The sequence below is a fragment of the Mustela nigripes genome, chromosome 12, assembly GCF_022355385.1.
Source record: "Mustela nigripes isolate SB6536 chromosome 12, MUSNIG.SB6536, whole genome shotgun sequence".
Classification (NCBI taxonomy): domain Eukaryota; kingdom Metazoa; phylum Chordata; class Mammalia; order Carnivora; family Mustelidae; genus Mustela; species Mustela nigripes.
Genome location: NC_081568.1, coordinates 76,805,298 through 76,828,242, shown reverse-complemented (window position 1 = coordinate 76,828,242; position 22,945 = coordinate 76,805,298). Strand labels below are relative to the sequence as shown.

The 22,945-nt window shown below is 56.7% G+C and overlaps 1 protein-coding gene across 3 annotated transcripts in view; it reads left to right on the top strand.

The window, feature by feature from the left end:
- The window catches only part of NRG2 (neuregulin 2), a 173,629-nt gene extending 150,897 nt beyond the window's left edge, over nt 1-22,732 (top strand). The window contains exons 4-11 of one of the 3 annotated variants that reach the window (XM_059417717.1): nt 837-957; nt 7,411-7,469; nt 12,182-12,205; nt 15,960-16,062; nt 18,159-18,282; nt 18,611-18,738; nt 19,535-19,762; nt 21,895-22,732. In XM_059417717.1, coding sequence (XP_059273700.1) covers nt 837-957; nt 7,411-7,469; nt 12,182-12,205; nt 15,960-16,062; nt 18,159-18,282; nt 18,611-18,738; nt 19,535-19,762; nt 21,895-22,648 — 1,541 coding nt within the window. In that variant the 3' untranslated portion in view covers nt 22,649-22,732. Of the gene's footprint in view, nt 1-836; nt 958-6,956; nt 7,034-7,410; nt 7,470-12,181; nt 12,206-15,959; nt 16,063-18,158; nt 18,283-18,610; nt 18,739-19,534; nt 19,763-21,894 lie in introns of all 3 variants that reach the window. The other 2 variants (XM_059417719.1, XM_059417718.1) reach the window with 2 other exon arrangements.
- The last annotated feature ends 213 nt before the right edge of the window (nt 22,733-22,945 follow it).

Below are 22,945 nucleotides of genomic sequence, written 5' to 3'. Positions count from 1 at the left end.
CCCCCCCCCCGCCCCACTCACCCAGTGTCCACATCCCAGCTGCCCCACAGGCCTCTCTTCCCTGCCCACCTCCTGTCAAGAAACCTGACCTCCAGGATTTAGAGCCTGGGCTGTCGAAGCCTAGGGGCTCCCTTCAACAGCTGACTGGGTCGGGGAGGATGGGGCTGCCCAATGAGGGCAGCGGCAAAGAAAACCCTGGGTGCTTAGGGAGAGAGGCATAGTGGCCTTTGCAGCAGTCCTGAGAGGCTTGTGCCCTCTGAGACAAAGGAGGAACATGTGAAAGCTAGGATTCTCCTCATGCCTCACGAGATCTTAAAGAACAAGTGTCCAGAGGGGACCATTCCCCTCCAAGCCCAGCTCCCTTCCAGCCACCTCCTGGCCACCTCAAGATTCCAATCAGTGTAGGGGTCTCCTCCCTGCACCCCTGTGACTGTGTTCCCCACAAAAGACATGATGTCTCATCCACCTATGGCGGAGAGGGCCCCCAGAAAGGCAGGCAAGAACTGGGCTCTTAATTCCAGTAGAATGAGCACTTGCCACTAGCTTCTTAACTCCTCCCAAATATGGAAAATCGTCCTGACCTTTGGGGGTTTGGGTACTTTGGTCCGGAGTGCAGGGGGCAGGGTGGTGCTGGGCAAAGGGTCAGAGCTCCTGGGGGCCTACCCCTGGCCTTGCAGGTGATGGGGAGGAGCCACCAGACCTTCCCTCTCCAGCTGTTGCTGTAGTTCCTGACCTTCCAGCTATGAGATGGGCCAGGAAGGGACAGCAGAGAGGTGGTTCTTGGGGCCCAGAGGCAGTCTCAGTGGGTCACTGGCACGTGTCTCTCGTACCTCCAGTGAGTACCACTCTGTCATCCTGGTCGGGGCACGCCCGGAAGTGCAACGAGACAGCCAAGTCCTACTGCGTCAATGGAGGGGTCTGCTACTACATCGAGGGCATCAACCAGCTCTCCTGCAAGTAAGTGACCAGCGGGGGCGGGCAGGGGGCTGAGAGTAGGGCAAGAGAGGCTGGGCCAGAAGCGGAGGGCTCTAGGAAAAGTGGGCTTCGAGTCACTGAAAGGAGGTCCCCAAGGGGTGTAGACAGGGAGGTGTGCCCCTCGCCCTAGCCCTTTCCGGGAGTCGCAGGAGATATCAACCCTGAAGAGCTCAGGGTTTCTGCAGTGCCAGTTTCGCAGGCCCTGACCCAGCCCACCCCACCCCATCTCCCAGTGGCCGCCCTTTCACCAGCACCTTCTAGGGAGATGGAGATACCAGTCTGTGCCCTAGGCACTGGGTTCTCGCTCTCTCCCCGCCCTCCCGCTCTGTCTCCCCTCGTCTCTCACTTTCTCCCCACCGCCATCTCTCAGCAACGCTCCAAACTGTGTTGATGAACATTTCCCAGGGGGTGTCTTCCCCAGCAGTGAAGAGCTTGGCAGGGTCAAGCACATTTCCCAGAGCCCTGGGTAGTGGAGGGTCTGCTCTCCTTGCCTTGAGGGGAGACGAGGACTCTGCATCCAATGCTCACCCCAAAACCTGGCTGCTCTCCCTGCCTGGTGCCCAGATATGCCCTGGGTGCTTCTTGTTCCATTTCCAACCCTGGCCCCTCTCTGTGGGGGGAAAGGGCCCTGGTGAGGATACCACTCTGGGTGTGGCCCAGTGGGGGAGCAGGGTTGAGAAGCTCAGGTTGGGGCTTCTCTACCTCCAGCAAGGCAGGGCTCCCCCAACAGGATCTCCATCCCTATCCCCTCGGCAAACAAGGCAGCTGAGAGCCCAGCAATCCTTGAGGGCTTATTCAGGTCCAGCTGGGTCCTACTCCACAGTTGGGTCCACAGGGCCCCCCAACACACTCTCTCCCGGGTGAATGAGGAGCCGCAGGGTGAGCTTGGTGAGAGTAGCACAGGTTCCAGTCAGATCGAGGAGGGGTTAGGGGGTTAAAAACTAGTTAAAAACTAGTTACAAACTTTGGGTTTTCAGACCCCGGCAAGGTGCCACAGTTGCCCCATTCCCATGGCATCTGGGCAGAGGCCACCAGAGTACTGGGGGAAATTCAGAGAGAGGCGTTTGCCCTCCCCACGGACAAAGTCAGATTCAGCACTTCTCAGCTCTCCTGCCTCTGGGCTCCAGCTCCAGAGCTGCACCCCCCCACACACACACACACACTGACTACAGCCTTAGCCGGAGACCCCTCCACCCCCCACCCCAAGGTGATAATGAGGGGCCAGACCTCCTAGACACTTTCCCCTCAGTGCCAAGCTGGGTGAGCCTGGACTGCCAGACTCTGCCTCTTGCCCCAGCCAGCTTCCTTTGCTGGCTTCCCCCCAGCCACAACCTCCACCAGCTGCCTTCCCCTTACTGGCCTCCCCTGTGCTGAATTTCCGGGGACTGTCCCAGAAGCAAAAGAAGGTCCCCCAGGGAAGTTCTCAGCCTGGACTCAGCCCCTCCTCTCCCTTCTTCTGCCTCTAGGAGGCTGCCACATTCACGAAACCAACCCTGGGGAATATATATTCTAGCCATGAAAATGCTCTGAGCTCTCTGTAGTAGATCTATAGAAACTCATAAGGGTTCTGGTATACCTCACAGACATCCCCCAGCCCTGTACGCCCCTCCCCTCTGGCTTTTACCCCCTGGCGCACACGCACACACATACACACACGTGGGCACACACAAGGCCTTTCCTCAATCCCTAGCCCCTCGGACCCTGGAACCTTGAAAGAATCCAGCAGCATCACTGAGATCAGCCCTGGCTCCAGGCAGGGAAGATTTCAGCCACCCATAATGGGTGCCGGGGCCAAGGAAGGCCATGGGGGCCCCAGGGCTCGAGTGCTAGTGTTGAGTGTGGAAAGGGGTAGGAGATGAGCTATATGGGTTTCCACAGGGTCCTGCCAGCAAGGCTGTACCCCTAGGAACCTTGGAGTCACACCCAGCTAAATTAGAGAAGCAGAGGGCAGGAGCCTCAATCATTGCGAAGATGGTGTCCCGTGGGCAACTGGGGTTCATCGCTTAGCACTTGAACTTGGTACCCCAATCCACTGCCTCCCCATTTCAACCTGCCCTAGGTCAGCCCCAGCCAGGGCTCCTGGAACCCGACTTCCCTGACTCTCTGAGCCCTCAGGGGAGAGGGGCATCCCCTGTGAGGATCACTCCCAGGAGGGCAGGTCCTCAGAGCTGTGCTGGAGAAGGACAGGGGGGAGGGGGGGCAGGGCAGAACCCAGAGGCCATTCTGGGGGCGGGCGAGCTGGGAGGGAAAGGGGGGCAGGCCTCTTGGGATTCCTGATGACACCTGAACGGAATAAAAAAGAAAAGAATCTAGGAACTGAAACTCACGTCTTACCATTTGTGCTGTTTGTTTACTTTTTATTTTGATTTTTTTGCATTTCCGCTTAGCTTGGATAATGAAACTAGACTGGTCAGTTTCATTCCAGTTTCTATAAAACTCAGTTTTCCTTCCCGGTTTTCGGACACTTGTTGTTATGTATTGGTTCAGAGCCCTGCAGGGAGTGTTGGAAAGCAGGCACACTCCGTCCCTCCTGTTTTTCTGGAATTCAGAGCCAAACTAAACAGTGTCATGGATACTGAATTGTTTAAAAAAAAAAAAAAAAAAAAAAAACTTAGGGGGATTGGAAAATGGGGGTCCAAATCCAGGCGACTGTCCCCTGTCTGGGCGAGACAGGGGCCTCTGTACTTCTTTCTCGCTGCTTTCTCCTCTTCTCTCCGTGTTTTTGTGGAGCACGGTTGGTGCGTGACTCTTGGGGACTGGTTCAGGGGATGATGACAGAACAAGACTCTTTCCAGCCCTGTGCACATACCAGCGGCATGCCTCCCTCTCCCATCCGGCTCATCCCCCCCACCCGCCCCACCCCATGTTCAGGTGGTTCTCCCATGCCATACCCATCTGCCTGCTCTCCTCTCCGCATCTCCACCTCACCCCCTCATGAGGCCAGAGACCCTTCACCCCCTTCAGTGCCCGGGGCACACCCTCATCCTTCATCCTCCCCTTGCCCTGGGTGAGGGCAGCACACATGGCATTATCCCCAGGCTACCAAAAGGAGATTCTGAGGCCCGGGAGGTGGGTGGAAAACGGGGAGGCAGAGTCCCAACCTCTCTGTCACCCCAGAGACAGCCCATGGGCTCTCCTCTCTGCCCCTGTCTCACCTCTGCTCTTCTCCAGCCCTGGGCACAGACCTTCCCATAGTCACAGATGACTCGGGGGAGGGCTGAGAAAAATGACCTGCCACTCCTTCTTATCCATCCCCTGGGCCCCTGAAACTCAGAGGGCCCATCCCTGTGTCCATAGGAAACTACCCACTACCAGCCAGCTCCTCACGTGGTGTCAGACACCCCCTCCACCGCCGCCTCGTGGTTGATAGGTTTCTGTAGCCCCCACCCCATTACCTGGTCCTGAGCACAGGGCGGCAAGCTAGAGGCTCACCCCCAGAACCTTCCCCAGGGAGGCCCCAGGCTCCTGAACGTGGCTCATTCTCAGCAGGCAGGAGTGCGGAGAGTCCAGGAGCCCGGTGGAAAGATCTAGTACCCAAACAACACTATGGGTGTCAGTCCCCCAACCCCTGCACTATGCCCACCCCCCACTGCTTTTTCTTTTGTTCAGCCAGTGGGGAAGATGCTTTCCCAGGACACAAGATTAGGACCATATTACATAAGCCCAGGAGGTGCATTTGTGTTAGACACTGTGCTCATGGTGCCAACTGGAGTTCTGTACAACTCAGTGGCCATGAAGGATAGGAGATGATAGTTGGATTAGTCCAGGCTGGGTGTGGGATCAGGGATGCAGGAATGGTCTCCAAGAGCCATGGGACAGCATCCCTGATGGTCAGCAGTGGGAATAGATTTCCCCTTGGCCCCCTCCTGCCCCTGCATTACCCCCTCTCGCTCTTAAACACACACACACTCGAGCCGGGCTAATCTCATACACTGGACACAGTCAAACCTATCTCTTTCCCATTCCTCTGTGGATTCCGAGACTCATTTTGGCAACTTCCTGGGTCTTTATCCTCCATCCTCAAAGGTGCTGCTGCTTTGATAGTCACTTCTCCCCTCCAGCCCTCATCCCAAGTGGACAGCAGTCTGAGAGCTGAGGAAGGAGAGCTGAGCCTGACTGGAGCTGGTTGGGAAGCCTTAGTAACTACCTCCATTTTCCTGGGATGGGAAGCTTAGACCACAGTAGGGTGTACTGACAAGGTGCGAGCCGCCGCTGCCTCCTCCTCCAAGCCACCCTGTTCAACAGGATGAGTGTCCCTCAGGTCCCACTGCAACCCCCACCATCTTCTCCAGACACACTTCCTAGCCCCACACCACCCCTGGCCAGGCATGCCTGCACACACTCCCACCACCGCAGGGACCAGCCTCCTGCCTCCCCTGCGGGAGACTCCCTCAAGGCCCAGAGAAACTCCAGCTGCCTGTCCACCAACCACTCCCAGTCCCCCAGGCTAGACTGGGGCAACAGGGGCTCTGTGAGTGTCCATCACAGCCAATGGCAGCCAACCTGTTAGCTCAAGGGGTTGCTGATGGTTGAGACACACCAGAATGCTAAGAGGTAGAGTACACTCAACCTCTTGAGAAAGTTTACTGATTCATGTGAAACAGTGACCTATTACCGTGGCAATGGAGTTACCCAATTCCCCAACAAGAAAAATGAGGCAGAGGCAGCCCAAACCCATCTTTGAGTAGGGGGATGGGCGTGGTGTGGTCAGTCTGGCCCGGTCTCTAAAGCTTCCCTCAGGTATCTGGCCTTGCCAGGGTTCAGAGGAGAGTACAGGGCTAGGCAGGTCTCCCAGAAATCTGCAGGACAGGGACTCACTTGAGAGCAGAGTGGCAGCCAGAGAGCAGAAGACAGTGTGGCGTGGGGGTAAAGACAAGGTCAGGGAGCGTGGGTGCTGCCTTGCGGCTACAGAGGACCCAACTCGGGAGAACACGCTCCCACCTGAGCCAGGCAGTGATGAAGGAGAAGGGCATGGGGAAAGGACAGGCAGCCCAGGCAGCCAGGAGAGCCCCAGCTGGAAGAGGTTTCAGGGTCCTCCGGGAGCCTGCTTCGGCCCTCCCCCACCGCTGTGGTTCTTGCCATTGAGGGCTGATGTGAGATGCTGGTTCTTGCCACTGAGGCCAGCTGTGAGATGCTGGTAATCCCAGCTCCTCTCCAGCCTCACCTGTTCCCCGCCCTCCCCGCCCCTGTGTATTGCTCCAGGACAGCCTTCCCCAAACCATGTTCACAAGTGTTCCTCAAAAAAACATCTTCCATGGTCAAATAAACTTGGGACCTACTGGAATATTCAGCTCTTTTCCTCCTACGAGACTCTTCCTAGCCTTTAAGATGCCAGCGCGCACTGCAACTCTACAAGGAAACCTGGGGATGGATTTCCTAAATTTATTTGGCCACAGAACCCTCTTTGAGAGAACAGATGAAACCTCTCCAAGGTCACTTTTGTCACAGGCACACAGTCTAGAAACAGCATTCCAGAGTTCTCCTTTGAGCTTTCTGGGAGCTGTTTCATGGATGAGAAAACCTGCCCAGGGCCCTGGAGAGAAGCCGTTGGTAGGGCTTGGAAGGAGTGGTTTCCCAGAATTTGGTGTTCTGGAAGTTTCCCAGCACTCTGCCTGCCTGCCTGGCACTGAGGGGCTACCGTTCTGGCTTCACGGGGTCCCAGGCAGGTCAGAAGGGAAGTGTCACCAACCACAGGACAATTAGGCATGAGGTTCCCAATCTTCCCACCCACTTCCCCCTAAATCATCCTCCTCTCCGCCCCACCCCTGCCCCCACCACCCACCCACGGAGCCACATCTATTAGAGAGATATGGAAGATTTCTGAGCCCTTCCCCCAGCCCTGACTCCAGCCCCTGCAGCGACGAGTGTGCCCCAGCGCCCGACTTGGTTTTCTCATTCATCACTGTGCACTTTGATTTCTAACCTGAGCCTCGCGGATGATGCCAGTTTGTTCTGTGATTTTTCCCCTTTTCCTTCTCCAGATGTCCAAACGGATTCTTCGGACAGAGATGTTTGGAGAAACTGCCTTTGCGATTGTACATGCCAGATCCTAAGCAAAGTATGTTTGAAGATACAAACACAAGTCCCTGCTCCTTAGAAAGCTTCCGGGTGCAGTCCCCCCAATGTAGGGCATAGGGCCAGGGGTGTTGGTTGTTTTGATCTTTGGCTGTTTTGTTTTCTTTTTTTTTTTTCTTTTTTGTATTTTGGTTCGTTAGTTCTTTTGTTTTGTTTTGTTTTGCTTTGTTTTTCATTTTTGGCCTAATCCTTGGGTTGCAAGTTCAGGGCTGCAGGTAAGGGGCAGAGTGGCGAGGCCAGTGCAAGCGCTAACGGTGGCAAGGAACCCAGCTGGCACCGGCAGGAGCCCGTGCCGGGGTGTTGCCGTGTCTGTGGCTCGCTATCCTGGCTCTCTCTTTCTGGTTTTCTTTCTTTTGGTAGGTGTCCTGTGGGATACACCGGGGACAGGTGTCAGCAGTTCGCAATGGTCAACTTCTCCAGTATGTCTCTTTTTTCTATTTCTTTCCTATCCTGGTGACTGACAATCTCCCCCCACCTCTGGAGCGGGTGGGCTGGGGCTTTGCTTAGTAAGACTTAGCAGGGGACCGAGGGATGGGGGTTGGGGAGAGTGGTGGTTGTCCTGAGCTCCTTTTGGCCCTCAGTGCTCATTCACCTGGAGCCTGCCTGGAGGAGAGGGATAGGCTTCCCTGCCCCAACCCCAGCCCACCCACCTCTTCCTCTTTTGGGGGCACTGGGCACCATAACTACCTTCTCGGTGATGAAAAACATGCTTCCCCACCCACCCACCCAAACCCCACCCGCTTCTTCCTCTTTTCAGGGCGCAATAATGCTTTCTCAGAGACAGATGAGCTTCCTGCCCCACTCCCACCTGCCTTCTCCCTCTTTTTGAGGCACTGGGCACAGTAACACTGCCTTCTTGGAGACAAATATGCTTCCCCACCCCACCCGCATCTCCCTCTTTTGGGGGCACTGGGCACAATAACCCCAACCTTCTGACCCAGGCAGCAGCAACCGCACTCAAGTCTGGGCAGCAGTAAGGGAGAAGCCTGAACGGAGCCCTCACCTGCCTTTTAAGGCCTGTTTGAGGAGGTCACGTGCTGCAGGGCCAGGCCACAAGTGTGTGCACGTGTGGGCCGGTGCATTAGAGAGAAACGAGTTCTCAGAGAGCCTGTCTCTGGGTCTGGCCAGAGTTTATCTGGCTTTGATTTGGGGGTGATGGGAGACAGTGGGGAGGGGGGATGGAGGGAGAACAAGCCCCAGGGCAGTGGCTTCCATGGAGGCCAGAGACCAGAGGCATTTCTGAGGCTCCAGGGATAGGGTGGGATAGGGGTTTGCTGCCTGCTGCAAGACAGAGAGGAGGAAGATTCAAGGGATCATGGGTGATTCTCTCCAGGCCCTCTCTGGTCTCAGTCCCCATCCAGAACTCCATTCCCTTCCTTTCTTCTGCTTGTGAGATTGATGCTTTCAGTTTGATGGTTAACTGAAAAAAATATGAGCAGCAGAAAGAGGAGACCACAATTGGTGGGTGTTTTGAGGCTGGGAGCAATTTCTTGAAGTGCCACCAGGTGGAGGTGGAGCAGAGCAGAAAGCCCCGGCCGGGCCCGTGGACTCCTGGACTCCGTGTGGGGCCCACTGGTCCTCCAGAACACTCCAGGCCCCTGCTCAGCCCACTCCCACCTCCTCTGCTTCAAGGAGGACAGCTGGGTCCCATGAAGAATGCCTGGGCACGGAGAGGTGGAGCTCCGAAGAGGCTGAGTGCAGGATGGGGGGAGGGGCAGAGGAGCATTTAGGTGGCCCTTGAGAAAAGGGGTGTGCTGGCTTGGGTCTCAGGCTGGAGTGAATGAGTCTTCCCAGTCTTCCTTAGGCCACAGCACAAAAGCCTAGAAATCATCTCCTCCCTCTCCCTGCTAGAGCCTGGAAGCCAAGACTCGAAGAGGAAAGTAGAGGCCCCAGGGAGGGGGGCTGGGCTGCCCAGATGGTAAGCTGTCCTGATGAGGCAGCTCTGTCCCCAGGGCCCTCTAGCTGGAGGCCAGGGAGGAAGGCTGTGGGGCTAAGGATGCTTCGGGGCTAACAGAATGCTTCGGAGTCCAGGCTCCCGAAAGAATCACAGAGTCCAAGCCAGCCCCACTGGAGGACCAGAGGTCAGGAGGGGCCTTGGGAGGGAACAGAGCAGCAAGGCTGAGGCTAAGGACCAGGGGAAAGAGGCAGTGGAGGGCCTATTCCTTTGCACCCTCAGTCCCAGAGCCTCCCTGGCTTGCAGGACTGTTCCGGACAGGGAGTCCCAGCCCATTGTGAATCAGAAGACAAGAGCCTCCAGAACTTGGTCACTGGCCAAGCCTCTCTGCCAGCTGGGCTGCTTCAACTTTCAATTCAGAGCAGCTCAGAGGGTCAGCAGGGCCCCGGGAGCCCAGAAAAAGGCTAGAAATGCTGCCACAGGTGTTTCTGCCTAGTGTTACCAGGATTGTTGCTGTTACCTTCCTGTGGAGGATTGATATTCTTCACGCTGTTGGCCTAGAGCACTTCGAGCATTGTTCTAGCAGATACTTACTGAAAAGGCAGTAGAAAAGGCAGTAGTTTAAGTGTCAGGCTTTGGATTCAGACAGATCCGAATGACGATGCCGGCTGCAGAGCTTACCAGTTCTGGGGCTTCATTTAACCTCTCTGTTTTCTCATCTGCAAAATGGGAATGGTAGCATTTATGCCTCGAGGATTGCCATGAGGATGGAGTGCAGTGATGGGTAGGGAGGGCTTAGCAGAGAGTCTTCTGCCCTGCGTGGTGGGAGGGCAGCTTAGCACTGCTCCCGGCAACAGCGGCTGGGTGGCGGGGGCAGGAGGGCCAGCACCAGCACCCTGCAGCCCTACTCCCAGCAAGTCCTGAGCAAAGGGTCTGACCCTCCCCTTCCGCCCAGACAGCCTCTAGATGAGATGACCTTTTGCAGTGGCCACGGAAAGGGAGCCTACAGCCACAGTAGCACTTTGAAGCTTCTCCTTCTTCCCCTGACAGCCCCTCCATTTCCCAAGAGTCACACCTTGTGCATCCATGTACCCACCCCAAGTGAAAGAACTCACTCACCTACGGGCATACACACATGTAAGCATATATTCACACATGTTCACACACACATGTGCTCACACATATTCAAACACGCAAGCACATGCCTGGACTCATGGAAAATGTGCACATCTGCTCACCGCCCCCACCCCACCCCCCCTGCACACACCTGTGCAAACGCACGAGCACGTGTTCTCCTCAGGGGTCTACATCATGGCTGCCTCGGCCAGGTCCCTGGAACTGTGTGTCATTGGACACGGCCAGGATGAAGACTGTACGTTGTCTGGTAAACCTGGCCCTCATGGAGATCCGGCAGCAGGTTGCCATGGTTACAGGTCAGCATGCACACTTCCGCTCAGTGGGACCTGTCTGTGATTCGGTGGCGCCAGCCCATCCTGGCTGAGGGGCAGCCTGTGAACATGATGAGGGAGAGACACCTTTGGTGGGAGCAGACTCAGCCACAGGCCCTCAGACTCCATCCCTGGTGAGAGGGAAGCAGGGCTGCCTTCCTGGAGATGGCAAGTTCTCAGGGACCTCACCAGTCCTGCCAGCCACCACTGGTCCACCCTACACGGGACTGGCTTTGACTGACAGGGGAGGCCTCTTAGGAGGCCCAGACGCTGCCCCTGCTGCTGCTCATTGGTTCCCAGAGCAGGGAAGCCGAAGAAAACTCTTAAATGGCTTTGGGACCCCACTTGCTTCTCCAGGTGGTCATTTTCCTCACAGCTAGTCAGTTGGGCCCAGAGACTCCTTAGGAATGGCACAGGACTTCCTGCTCACAGCCCCCATGTCCTCCTTCCTCTAGAGAGGGAAATATCAGAACACAATCGCCTCCCTGGATCTTGAGAGCTGACTGCACGCGGGGAGGCCGTAGGCCGGGCTCCCGTACACGCACTGAGCCTCCTGCTGTCCAGGCCGCTCACGTCTTCCTCTCACGGTGGACAGCCACTTTTGACAGATGAGGAAACTGAGGCTGGACTCGCCCACATGCACACAGCGCATGAGGGACAAAACTGAGTCTTGGAGCCTGCACAGTGGTGCGGGCCACGTGAGAATGGTAGGTGAGCTTTCCAGAAACACTGTTGAGATTCCTGGGCTCCCAGCCGAGCCCCTGATCCCATTGTCTGGGATGACTGGGATGCACAGCCAGTGGCAGAGTTCCCAGAGATCCAATGTAACAGAGACTGAGAGGTGGATAGGCCAGGTGTCCTTGAAGATGCAGTGGATCTGGTGCAGGGCTGACCCTTGGGCAGGGCCTTTTGATCTAACCCCTCCACGGTGTGGGTGCCCACCTCACGGAGCTCTGAAAGTCCACATGAACAATAGGATCCCACTTCCGAAAGTGCAACTGCCCACCATCCCACACACATGTTCCGCAGCAGAACCTACCTGGCTCTTCCTACAAGTTGCATTTGGCTTTCCTAAGTAGTGAAATCAAGCTCAAAGCCCAAGGCCTAGGCCCTGGAGGCTTCTAGGGTGTTGGAGGTGTCCTGTGGAGAAGTGACCTGCTGCCCAGAGCCTCCTCTCCCCATAAACTTGGGAGTCTCCCAGTAGTTGGGTAGGCCAACCACACCTTTGGGGGCAGGACAAGACAAGGGCCAGTCTGGGCCCCCCACGCCCTTGTTCTGAACAGAGAAAAGGGCCCCGTGAATGAGCTTGGGGCTGAGCAGGTGGTCTCCAGGGGTGTGAGAGTGGAAGGTCTGGTGCTGGAGCTACGGAGACGGGGGAAGACGGGGACTCCTCAGACCACCACCCCCACTCACCTTTCCTCCCTGGGGACATCTGCCAACTGACTCTTGCGCCTCTGCCTCTCCACCAGGTACTAACCCCACAACTCATCTCTAAAGAACCTACCCTGCCTGCCGACCCTAACATTTCCTCTCTCCACCTCCCTCGGGGCTCCTGGGGACTGGGTGCCAGGGCAGGGGCTCAGGAGGCCGGGAGGGGACGCCACTAACCTGCTTTCACCTCACAGGCTGGCTGCTGGTGTCTGAAGAGTCCTGACCAACGTTTCTCTCTCTCTCTCTTTTTCTCTCTCTCTCTCCCGCCCTCCCCCACCCTCCCCGCTCTCCCATCTCTTTCTGTATCCGTCCCTCTGTCCCTTCCCTTCTCTGACCCTCCTCTCTTCCGCACTGCCAGAACACCTTGGATTTGAACTAAAGGGTACGGAGCTCTATGTATCCGTCAGTGCCATCCACACTGCCCCTCTCCACAGCCTCTGCCACCACGTGGGCTGTCCGTTGAGTCTCCTTTCCAAAACACGGAAAAGGGATGAGTCCAAAAATCTCCCCTGGCCCCACCAAGACGTCCGATCCTAAACGACATGGATTTGGGGGAGACAAGAAGCTCAGAATAGCAGAACACCCCAAGGTTCAGCAGTGTCCCCTGGCTCAAGGCCCATTCCCAGGGGGCCTCCCAGGGGAGCAGCCTCTTGGGCTGTGCTGCCCGCTGGGTTGGCTAGACAAGAGCCAGGCCTCCCAGAGAGTGGGTGTTGGGAAGCCACAGCATCCCAGCTTGGAGAGTTGCACAGAGAGGCCTCCTCTTCAGTTCCACTCTAATCCTCCCTCCTGTTCCCACTTCCATTTCCATTGCTTTTCATTCCGCACTGCCCTGGCAGCTGATTGCACCCATTTGTCTCTGCCCCGTGCCCTGTGTATGTCTGCCAGGCTTTGCCATCTGCTTGAGGCTGTCACTCCCTCCATGATCAGTCTCCACAATGGCACACATATTCTTCGCCTGTGGGCAAGACAAGCAAGGGTCTAGGGTGGGCTGGCCTCTGGTGCTTGCCCTCCTGCTGCCCAATTCAGAACCTTACCTCCCTCCGGCTACCGGCCCCCCACCCTGGCCCCTGGGAGACCCCTTGAGTGGGAAGGGACTGGGAGGGATCGGTCTGTCCTCTCTCTGTGCTGGGAGGCTCCGCCTGGCCTCAGGGTCCAGACAGGTTACTGCCGGAGAGAGGCAGGGCTCGGAGGGGTCAGACCCCAGACGCAGTGCTATATACGCCTGCAGTATGAGAAGGCCGCTCCCAAGGCAGGACTGGAGAGGCCCCGGCTCCCTCACGGCCTTGCCCCTGTCCGCTCTTCTCAGGAGATGGAGCTAAAGTCTGTGAAGAGTGCATCTGCCTGCGGATGGTGACAGGCTGGGAGGCTGTCAGACGGGGGCTGAGTCTGCATGGCGTGTGTGGTCATGGCAGGGTGCGTGAGGTGAACCTGCGGGGGGTGCACAGTGGTGGTGGATGTCACACCTCTCGTTAGGGCCCGCGGTGCATGAAGGAGTGCAGCGGGACATCTTCAAGGGTGAGCGTCATGCAGGTGGAACTGCGAGGGTTTGGAGGTGAGCAGCAGGGTGCCCAGGCATGTGTCTGCATCTGTAATGGCAGCCAGGATGTCTTTTCATGCGCCAGCTCAACCAACATCTACTGAACCCCAGAATTGCCAGACTCTGGTGATCTGAGCGCCCCTGCCCTCCTGGCGCTCACACAGGATGAGACAGACAACAGACAGGATAGATAACAGGTGGTGGTAAGTGCCATACCAAAAATAAAAGAAGGTAATGGGAGGGTACCTCACTGGGTAAGCAGTCACCTTAGCTGAGTGGCCAGGAAAGGCTCATGTGACAGGCTATCATCTGGGTTAAAACCTGATGGAAAGTAGGCAGCCCTGCCAAAAACTGGAGGAGAGTGTTTGAAGAGGGAACATGGCAAGTTAGTGACAGTGGGTGGAGTGGGCTCACCTGGTGCAGTGCATGGAAGGAATGGCAGCACCTCTGGGCACAGCAAACATAGGGACCAGACCAATGATGAGATATAAAGGTCAGGCTGGGACCATAAGGCAGGCCTGCAAGGTTATGGTGCATGTGTGGGCTGGACTCGAATTGCAGGGAGAGGCTGTTGAGGGTTTTCAGCAGAGGAGTTGATGATCTGCTGACTTTGGGGCGGAGAAGAGCCTGGGTTGTGAGACAGGCTGGGAAGGAGTAGAAGCAGAGAAGCCAGCCAGAAGTTGCCCAGCTGTCCAGGTGAGAGGTGACATCACTCTGGACTGAGCTAGAAGTGGTGGAAGTGGTCAAACCCAGAATCTACTGGGGAGGCAGAACTGAGAAGACGAGCTGAAGCAGCAGGTGTCAGAGCCAGTGCGGAGAAGAAAGCCATCGGCAGTGACTCCAAGGTCTGGGGCCTGAGCAACAGGAGAGGGGATGCTGCCACTGATGAAATGGGAAGGGCAGGGAGCAGATTTGGAAAGAGGCTGGGGAATCAGCACTTCTGCTTGGCTGTGGCCCTTGGGCAGAGGAGTCTGGAGCTCAGGGAGAAGTCCGGTCAGGAGATACAAAGTTGAGAGTCACCTGCATACAGATGGCAATTAAAGTCTGAGCTGTGTACGATCATGAGAGGAGAGAGGGCAGGCAGAGGAAAGAAAGAAGCCTAAGAACCCCTTCTACCTTGTGGTCCACAGAAAATATAGGCAACAGCAACTTAACATGTCAGCCAGTGAGGGAGAAGGACACCCAGGGGGAGTGGACCCAACAGGGCGAGTCACCTGGAGGGAAGCAAATGACCAGAGGACCTGGCAGTAGGAGGCTGTCGGTGACCAGGACCAGAGTGGTCTCGGGGCAGTGATGGAGACAGATGCCCCATTGGAAAGGACTGGGGGGTGAGAAGGGGAGAGAACTAGAGGCAGGACATGGACCACAGAGCCCTGAGATGGGGTCCAGGGTGGAGGGCTGTTGAAGACTGCATGATCATGTGTGTGTATGTGTGTGTTTCTCCGGACACATGCAAGTGTAACTTTGTGAAGGCGTCTGTCTGCATACAGAGAGGCAGAGTCCAAGAAAGGTGTGTGTCTGGAGGGTTTATACTCCCAGTGTTTGCTAGTGAATGTACGCAAGGGGTGCTGCAAGCCCAGGGACTTAGGAACATTTCCCAGGGCTCTACCTAGGTCTTGGGGTCTAGCCTTCACGTGTCCCTATGCTGGGGAGAGGGAGCCACACAGAGGGGCCAGCTGGCAGGTGTGGGGAGGGGCAGGGTGTGTCTAGGCTGCTGCTGTCACCTTTTTCCTTTTCTTCCTCCTGGTCTTCTCTGCTCTAGAAGGGCAGGGGTTGCCCTACCAAGAAGTGGGAGGTGGAGGAGAGAGTTGGTTCTTTTTGGAGGGTTCTGAAGCCCAGCCTAGCTCAGATCCTCAGAGAGGGAGGGGGCTTCACCCCGAAAACAGGGCACCAGGGGTTCTGCTGCCTTCATGGGCTTCTGGAAAGCAAAGGGAAAGGCTCGAGTGGGCCACGGCCATGTGCTATCCAGGCCCAGGGACAAACCAAGGCCTTTCTCTCCATGCCCCATTCCCTGGGTCTGGTCTGCTCTGTCCCTGCTCCTGGCATCCGTCTGGGTCCACCCTCTGGGTCGGATGTCCTGTCACCAGCCCAGGATAAGTCCTCTCCAGCTTCTTGGCAAAGCTGAAATGGCAAGCCAGGCCTTTGCCCGGGGTCCACGTATGCTGCTGTGAAGAACAGCTCTCCCCCACCCATCCAGGCTCTTTGAAGCCACCAGGCCATTGTGGAGGAGGGCAAGGTTGCTGGTCAAGCTGGGTTGCCCTCCCCTGTGGCATTTGGAATTTCACCTGCATCCCATCCACCCCCATCTGCCTGCATTTGTCATTCATGCGCTCTGGGCAGGGTGTATGGTTTGGGAAGGTGAATTCAGGGGTAGTCCCTTGGGACCAGATCCATGGATGGGTAGACTTCGGGACAACAGAAGGCAACTCAGGAGGGAGGGGCTAGCTGGGAAAGGAGGAGATGCAAAGGAGCTGGGAGGCCCTGAACTAGAGGGAGCCTGAAGCTTTGGCGGTAGGGAGGGGGGGTATCTCTGCATCACTGTCCCCACAGATCTGCCTCCTGCCCTTCCCCCTCACCTCCTCTTTCTCTGCCTCTGCAGAAGCCGAGGAGCTGTACCAGAAGAGGGTCCTGACTATCACCGGCATCTGCGTGGCTCTGCTGGTGGTGGGCATTGTCTGCGTTGTCGCCTACTGCAAGACCAAGTGAGTGTCAGACACTCAGGCCAGTGCCTCCAGGATGGCCTTTGTGAGGACAGTCTCTCTTCCTCCCCCTAACCCTCCTGTGCCCCAACAGCCTCTTCAGGGGCCTCTGTAGCTGATGCAGGGCCAAAGGGCTAGGCCAAGAAGCAGGAGCAGAGAGGGTGGAAGAGACTGGCCCCAAGGGAGTGCATAGACTCATCAAAAGCACAGATCCGGGTTCGAATTCAGCTCTCCCATGTCCCATGACCCTGAGCAAACTGATGGACCTCTCTTAGTCCTCATCGATAAAGTAGGAACAATCCTAGTAGTACCATGGAGGACACATGTGGAGGACAGATGTGAAGGAGAATCTGGCCTGTCAAGAAGGCACCACAGGGGCAGAATTGGGGGTAGGCAAGCACAGAAAGGAAGGCTATATTCCCAGGGGCCAAAGAGGCCTCAGGAGGCACTGTCTAGTCCCACTGGGAGAGGTCTAGGCTAGAACACAGAGAAGATGGGACCAGGTCACCTCTGGGCAGAGGAAACATGAGGGCAGAACCTCAGGGAAAGGGAAGAGGGTGCAAGAAGGGGACTAGGGCAGTTCCCAGAGAATAGCGGGAGCTGACAGACAAATGCTGGAAAGGATCTGCTTCCTAGAGCATGAACAGCCCAGATTAGTTGGAGCCAAGGACTGGGGTCAGCAAAAAGAGAGGCATGAGTCTAAGGAGATGACTGGAAATCAGATGGTACCATAGGGCACTGAACCCCAAGCTAAGGGTCCTGGGTTTATCCTGTGAATGATAATGGAGCTCATGACATCTGTAGAGTGATGCAGTACAGAAAAAATGGTAGGTGTGTCCTGTCCATTCTTATCTGGAAAGCAAGGGTCTGGGCATAACCACTATTTAGGGTACTGAGTCCCTCCATCTTGATTCCTGCTGTGCCTATCTGTGGGATCTAAGGCCCTGCCAGCCTTGGGAGTTAAGGGTCAAAGTGCCCAGAGGAGACTGGGCCCAGAAAGGAAAACTGAGATCAAGAACTGGGGTGAGGGGGCAAACCCCTATTCTAACCAGCAGTGCATTTATGCATTTCTTGGACAAACTTTCATTCGATGCCTGCTGGCTACCAGGCCCTCCACAGGCGCATGGCCAGTGCTCTAAGCAAGGTGTCCAGTGTAACAGGATACATTTCAGGGGTGCCTAACCTCAGCTGGAGCCCAAGAAGGGTTTCCCTGAGGAAGGAGCTTTTAGGCTGAGCCGGGGAGAAGAGCAGGAGCTAGCAGGTGAGGAGGCTGAGTGCGTTCCAGTGGGGAGTCGGAGTACACGTGCAGGGCCACAGAGGCCAGAGGAGGCCGGCACTGGGGAGGGGCAGGAGCAAGCCCTCCAAGGACACAGTACACTGGGGTGCAGAGGGAGGGTCGTGAGCAAGGGCCCGTGGAGGGTGTTCAGTGGGGGAATGACTTGACTGGGCTTGATCTTTACAGAACAGAGGTACTGGGCACTTAATATGGCCACAGTAAAGTAGTTCCACGAGCCTCTGACCACAGCTCCGATTGTCTTCTGTCCTCAGTGCACTTGACTGAAAGTACCTTGCTCATTAATTTGTTTATGTGTCTATTATCTGCCTCCCCTACTGGCCCTCCATAAGGGTAGGGAGGGATTGTGTCCGTGGCCTTCTCTGTTGCAAAACAGCATCTCGCACATAGTAAAAACCCAAGAGAGAGCGAGTGAATGAATGAATAGACCAGTGCTTGAGTATTTTATCAGCTCTTAATTCTCAGTGGACTTTGCACTGGGTTAGGGGTCACCCAGTTTACGATGAGGAAAGTGCAAAGTGGCGAGAGTAAGTAACTGGCCCAGGATTACACAGCTGGGAAGTGGTGGGGTTCTAGTCTCTCAGCAGAGCCAAAGCTCAGAACCGCTGGGCTCAAGTGTTGCCGAATTGAGGCTGGTGATGACAGTGGAGGCGGCAGGGGCGTGGTGTCCGGGCTGAAAGCAGTAGCAGGACTGCCCCGGCATCATGGGGCCAACGGCTAGAAGAGTTCCCCTGGAGGGCCAGCTCGGGAATGTCATCCTCACTGTGGGGGGCACACCAGGCTAACACCCCCTTCTTCTATGCAGAAAACAGCGAAAGCAGATGCACAATCACCTCCGGCAGAACATGTGCCCTGCCCACCAGAACCGGAGCTTAGCCAATGGGCCCAGCCACCCCCGGCTGGACCCCGAGGAGATCCAGATGGCAGATGTGAGTGGTGTTCCCAGAACCCCCTTGGAGCCCTCACTGGAGAGCCAGCCTTGTCCTGTGCCCTGCCAGGCCAGGGCAGGGCAGCAGCAGGCCCCCACCACGCTCAGCCTTGCCTGCTTACCTAGCCTCACCAGGACGACTGGCCTTGCTTTGCCCACTTCCTCAAGGCATTGATTTGCTGGGGCCTTCGCTGCCCTAACACCAAGTCCCTCACCCAGCGGACCATTCCCCAGCCTGAAACTGAGTGTGTCACTTCCCCATCCCCACCAGGAAGGAGGGCCAACCCAGTGACCCATCACTAACTCCCACCCAACTGTGTCTATTGCAGTACATCTCCAAGAATGTGCCAGCCACGGACCACGTCATCCGGAGGGAAACCGAGACCACCTTTTCTGGGAGCCACTCCTGTTCTCCTTCTCACCACTGTTCCACAGCCACCCCCACCTCCAGCCACAGGTGGGCACTGGCCAGGTGCACATCTGCCTGGGGACACACAGAGAAACCCCCCAGCCAGGCTCAGCTCTATGTTGAGGGTCCCTCAGAGTCAGAGGCAGGAGGTGGAGCACCTCAGACCAGAACCCACCAGCAAACATTCATCCAGATCCTCCGTGGCCCAGCTTCCCTTTTCCAGTCTAAACTGACCCCAGAGGAACAACAGCATCCCTGGGCTCCCACCTGACACTGAGTGTTGGCATCACGTTATCCGGCGTTAAGTGCCTCCTCATTCAAACACCCACACCTATTTGATTCCCTCTCTTGGGTTTGCTCATATGAACCTAGTTCCCCGTAGCTTCCTTTCCTTTAGAGTGGGGAGGTCTGCCCTTCCAAGCACAAAGGTCCATGGAGCTCAAGAAATACCATAGCTGGCCTTCTTTCCTGGGGAGTAGCATGGACTAGGCAGGGCCCCCAGGTATTGGCCACGAGGTCTGCGCTCCTGACATAGGTGGCCAAGGACCATGGGAGTGGAAGCATCCCACACAGGGAGCCCCGGGCCGAGGCTAGGGGGAGGATGGTGGCACAGAGGAAAAGAAGAGGCTCGTGCACATGGCAGCCCACCCATCCACAGGTCACTTGGCCCTCCCTCCCCCCTAGATCATGGTGTGACACTACAGCTCAGAGTGGAGAAGGGCGGTGAGCTGAGGGTGCCTGAAATGCAATAAGAACCAGGGAGGGGGCGGGCCCTTGGACCACACCTGCTGGGCCGTCGGGCCCCTTCCTGATCCCTCACCTCTCCTCCACCCGCCTTCTTCAGGCATGAGAGCCACACGTGGAGCCTGGAACGTTCTGAAAGCCTGACCTCCGACTCACAATCAGGCATCATGCTGTCTTCGGTGGGCACCAGCAAGTGCAACAGCCCGGCATGTGTGGAGGCCCGGGCACGGCGGGCAGCAGCCTACAGCCTGGAAGAGCGGCGCGGGGCAGCCGTGCCACCTTACCATGACTCCGTAGACTCCCTGCGTGACTCCCCACACAGCGAGAGGTCAGTTCCTGCCTCATGCCTCTGCCCCACCCTGGCCAGAGAACTGGCACCACTGGCCCAGGGCTGACCCTTACAGCAACTCAGACACACTCCAGAGATTCTCAGGTCCATATTTCAGCTTGGCCAGCAAGGTCCCTGAGAGGTTCAGTGATCTGCTCAGGGTTGTCAACATGTTCATGACAGACTGGGACTACAGCTGAGCCAATGGACCCTGGTGTGGAGTGACTGTCTAGTTTAATTGTCCTACTAGGACACTTTTCAAAGTAGAAGGGGATGTTAATAATTAATTGCACTAGAAAATCAGGAACAGAGGCTGTTCCAGACAAACCAGAACATATGGTGACCCTACCCTGGTGTCACCCAGAGGCTCCATGGCCCAGTGGGAACAGAAAGACACCAAAATGGAGCAGATTGGAGGGTGGGAGGGGAGGCTGTCTGCAAGGAGACTGAGCAGTGCAGGCTGGGCACAAGCCACTAAAGACTACAGGCCCTGGCAATATCAGCAACAAGGCCGAGGGATCAAGACACCATTGAGTTTCCAAGCATTGGATAGAGTGTGAACCAGGAAACTCCCCTTCTTCCCTGACTCCATGCCAGGAGTCACAGGAGGCCAGCCCTCCACCTTGTTCTGCCCTCCAGTGGCCCTTAGCAAGGGGGAACTCTGGAACTCAGAGCTGGAGTAGAGGGAGAGGAAGTGTTCTCTTGCTCTAACTTAGCCTGCTCTGTGCCAGTCCTCGCTGAGCAGACCTGCCTGGGGACCCACAGATGGCCCACCTGGTTCTTGCACCAGAGGAACTCCGAGCCACAGACACAAACTACTGAAGCTCACAACCACCTAAGGAACATGCTTAGCACAGGCCATCCTACCAGGGCAGAGACCCAGTCTGACTCCAGGCTCTAGGAAGCAGCCAGGTTTCTCAGACCAACCCTTCAAAGCCTAACTCCACCACCTGTGTGATTTGGAGAGGTTGGTCACCCCTGTACCTTGTTTCCTCAGCTGTAAGTCATGAAAAACAGTACCTACCATGCATGGTTCCTGAGAAGGCCATCAGAGATCATATTCACGAAGCCCTCTGCCTCCTACCCAGCTACACTAGGTGCAGCTGTTGTTTTCAGTCGAAGTAGGACTTATGAAATGGTTGGGACGTAGAGACAAGAAGAGCACTTCAGGCAAGGGAAGCACTCTGAGCTTTTCCAACATCCAGTTTCAGGACATGGCTAGTGAGTGAGGTGCCCGGAGCCAGGGTGAGCTGTAGGGAGAGTGGAGCTGGCTCTGAACAGGTAGGCTGGGCAGGTAAATGGCCATGGCCCTGGGCTCTGCTTATAATGGGGGCCTTGAATGGGTAAGCAGGAACGGCCTCCTTAAGCAAAACGGTGACAGTAAAAGATTGCTCTGGAAAACTGCATACCGTGAAGGAGGGGCCCTGGAGTCCGGTAATGACCAGAGAGAACAACCAGGCCCAGAATGGGGTAGAGCAGGGCACAGGGTGTGTTCCAGGAGTTGGGGAATGGTAGCTAATTTGATGTACCTGTGAGGGAGGGTGGAGAGGTAAGTGAGGCAATTCAAAAAAAGAGTAATGGGGACTCTGAGAGCACTGAAGTGTAAGTCCTGGTTCCTGCCTGGCGTCGGTTCAAATCCCAGCTCTACCACTTCCTGATTTCGTGAATCCTGAGCAGGTCACTTAAATGTTTTGAGTCTTAGTTTTCTTCATGTGCAGCATGGAACTAAACTGAGGGTCTTAGAGTATTGCTGTGTTAGATGAGATAATACATTGTAAAATGCTCCAATCTGAGCCTGACCCAAAGTAACCATCCAGAAATCCTGGTGACTATGCGCATCCCCCACACGGAAGGATCATTGGGGAGGATCACCAAGCAGGAACTGGCATTCCATTTGATACATTTATGGAATCATCCCAGCGACGCCATGGAATGAGCATTGTGGTTATCCCCACTTAACAGATAAGGCAACTGAGCCTGGTAGAGGTTAAGGAAATTGCTTAAGGACAGTAAGGAGGGCCACCATGATTCCTAGCCGCTGAGTCCCAGGCAAGACCGCTTCTTTCCGTCGGGATCCACCCCTTCAACCCTACCCCGTAGCCCCCTGCCCATGCCTCTGCCTTTCCCCGCAGGTACGTGTCGGCACTGACCACGCCCGCGCGCCTGTCTCCCGTGGACTTCCACTACTCGCTGGCCACGCAGGTGCCGACTTTTGAGATCACGTCCCCCAACTCGGCGCACGCAGTGTCGCTGCCGCCGGCCGCGCCCATCAGCTACCGCCTGGCGGAGCAGCAGCCGCTACTGCGGCAGCCGGCGCCCCCCGGCCCGGGGCCCGGGCCGGGCGCGGACATGCAGCGCAGCTACGACAGCTACTACTACCCCGCGGCGGGGCCGGGGCCAAGGCGCGGGGCCTGCGCGCTGGGCGGCAGCCTGGGCAGCCTGCCCGCCAGCCCCTTCCGCATCCCGGAGGACGACGAGTACGAGACCACGCAGGAGTGCGCGCCCCCGCCACCGCCGCGGCCGCGCGCTCGCGGCGCGTCCCGCAGGACGTCGGCGGGGCCCCGGCGCTGGCGCCGCTCGCGCCTCAACGGGCTGGCGGCGCAGCGCGCACGCGCAGCGCGGGACTCGCTATCGCTGAGCAGCGGCTCTGGTGGCGGCTCGGCTTCTGCCTCGGACGACGACGCGGACGGGGCGCTGGCGGCCGAGAGCACGCCTTTTCTCGGCCTGCGCGGCGCTCACGACGCGCTGCGCTCGGACTCGCCGCCGCTGTGCCCGGCGGCCGACAGCAGGACTTACTACTCCCTGGACAGCCACAGCACGCGGGCCAGCAGCAGACACAGCCGCGGGCCGCCCCCGCGGGGCAAGCAGGACTCGGCGCCCCTCTAGGGGCCCCCGCCGCCCGCCGCCCCCTCCGCCTCGCCTGCCCCACTGTCTTTAAGGAGGACAGAGACCACCGCCTGGAGAGAAAAAGGAGGAAAAAAAGAAATAAAAATATTTTTATTTTCTATAAAAGGAAAAAGGTATAACAAAATGTTTTATTTTCATTTTAGCAAAAATTCTCTTATAATACTAGCTAACGGCAAAGACGTTTTTATAGGGAAACTATTTATATGTAACATCCTGATTTACAGCTTCGGAAAAAAAAAAAGAAACAACAAAAAAAAAGAGAGATGGGCCAATTTT